The 1,825-nt window shown below is 39.0% G+C and overlaps 1 protein-coding gene across 2 annotated transcripts in view; it reads left to right on the top strand.

Moving 5' to 3' along the window:
* The window catches only part of NOX4 (NADPH oxidase 4), a 111,837-nt gene extending 110,437 nt beyond the window's left edge, over positions 1–1,400 (top strand). For both annotated transcript variants that reach the window (XM_009864391.1, XM_009864390.1), the window contains one exon: positions 809–1,400. In XM_009864391.1, coding sequence (XP_009862693.1) covers positions 809–929 — 121 coding nt within the window. In that variant the 3' untranslated portion in view covers positions 930–1,400. The remainder of the gene's footprint in view (positions 1–808) is intronic.
* The last annotated feature ends 425 nt before the right edge of the window (positions 1,401–1,825 follow it).

Below are 1,825 nucleotides of genomic sequence, written 5' to 3'. Positions count from 1 at the left end.
TGCTCTTTCCTTTCCCTTCTCGTCCTTCAAAAAAAGGGAGATGATGAATATCATGAGTGGCTCAGTCCCACAAGTGTGGATGTGCCTTGTTTTGAGGATGGCTACTGTTCGGAGCCCTTCGACGCTGCATGACTGGCAGCCGTGTGTTTAAAGTGTCCAGAGAGCAAAGAGCTGTAGTTGGAGTGGTACGAAAAAGTTGCGTTAGCTAATGAACCCAGGCTGATCGCTGTGGATAGTGAACGAGGATCATATCCTGTGTCTGGCTTTTCATAAGCCTTTCTGATATAGCTGTTGAAGGCAGGATTGCATTCTGATATGAAACTAAAGCAGTAAAATTATTCTGCTCTGCCAGAAATAATCACAGGTTAGTAGTGCTCTGTTTTCATTAGTGTAATGGATCACAGTTAGTGACTAGATCTCCTACTGGTGTAAATCACGAGTTACACTAATGAAGTCATTACAGTGAGACACATTTTTAATGAAAAAGTCATTAATCAAGGAAAAAATTAGAGTGGGAAGTAGCAATTTTTCATCACTTAGTGTCTTCAGATTAAGATAAGGTACTTTTTTATAAGAGTTGTCTTAGTCAAATAAGTAATAGGGCTTCTTGTGAGGATACTTGGAGAGATCTGATGGCATCAGTAATACTAACTACATGATGTAGTGAGCTGTTCTCACCTTAAAATCTATGCATAATTGGGTTATGTATAATCCAGCAAGGCAGAATCCAATTCTGTCTATTGTTAGAAGGTACTGTTTATTTGAAATGTCATAACTTTATCTCTCTCTCTCTCTTTTTTTTTAACAGGAAGACCATTGGAGTTTTCTGTTGTGGACCAAACAAAATCTCTAAGACACTTCATAAACTGAGCAACAGCAGCAACTCTTTTGGGACAAGATTTGAGTATAATAAAGAATCCTTCAGCTGAAAATCTGTTGGACTGGCAAGGCTCTCTGGAAGATATAAGTGCAATTTTTTGTTTGTACAACTTAAAATTTCAGCTGTGGTTTAAACAGACAGAAATGTACCAAAGAATAGCACAGATTTTCTTATTTATGATTATTTAAGACTTTGGAAAATGATGGATGCAGCAGCATACCAACAAATAATAAGTGCTTATGCTCAAACCCAACTGCGCTCACACAATATTCCTGGCATCAATGATTCTTTGGAGTTGTTTCTGTTAATTAAAAAGTACAGAAGCTAGGGAGAGACACATTTGCTTTAAGAGCTGGCGGAAGAAAAATCTATGGAATATTTTAACTTCTTCCACTTCAGTCCTCTGAAGGTGGATCAGTAAAACAAACCCCGGGTTAATCCAAGTGACTAAACACAGTGTATTGCAAATACAATTGCTTTTGTTGGTATACAGATCTCATGGCTTTAGGGTGGAAGCACTCCGTATTAAAGATTTTATACGTTGCAGAATTGGGAGTCTGTATTTGAAATATAGTGTTACTCTTGCTAGTCTGTTTCTGTAATAGGTGTTGATACTCCCACCCTGAATGGAAGAGAGGGTGGAATATGGGGAAAGGTGTAAGTTAACTCGTGGAAAAGAGAGCATGACTGTGTAGCACCTGTGGGCAGATGCTGCCATGATGTAAATCATAGCCTTTTGGCAACTGAACAGCTGTACATGGAGCACTCTCTATCTTGCATTGATTCAACATTCGTTGAGTTTGCAGAATAAGTGTGATTTATGCAGCCAGAAAGATGGAGCAAGAAAAGCGATTAATGGGAGCAGACAGGGTGTGATATTTTATTGTACCACACGCTTGGCGTGGAAGTCGCACTCATACTGCACTCACTTGCCCTGAATATCAA

This window comes from Apaloderma vittatum, unplaced genomic scaffold, assembly GCF_000703405.1.
Source record: "Apaloderma vittatum isolate BGI_N311 unplaced genomic scaffold, ASM70340v1 scaffold802, whole genome shotgun sequence".
Taxonomy (NCBI): domain Eukaryota; kingdom Metazoa; phylum Chordata; class Aves; order Trogoniformes; family Trogonidae; genus Apaloderma; species Apaloderma vittatum.
Note: the sequence above shows the minus strand (reverse complement) of the source record. Positions and strands in the feature narration are given on the sequence as shown.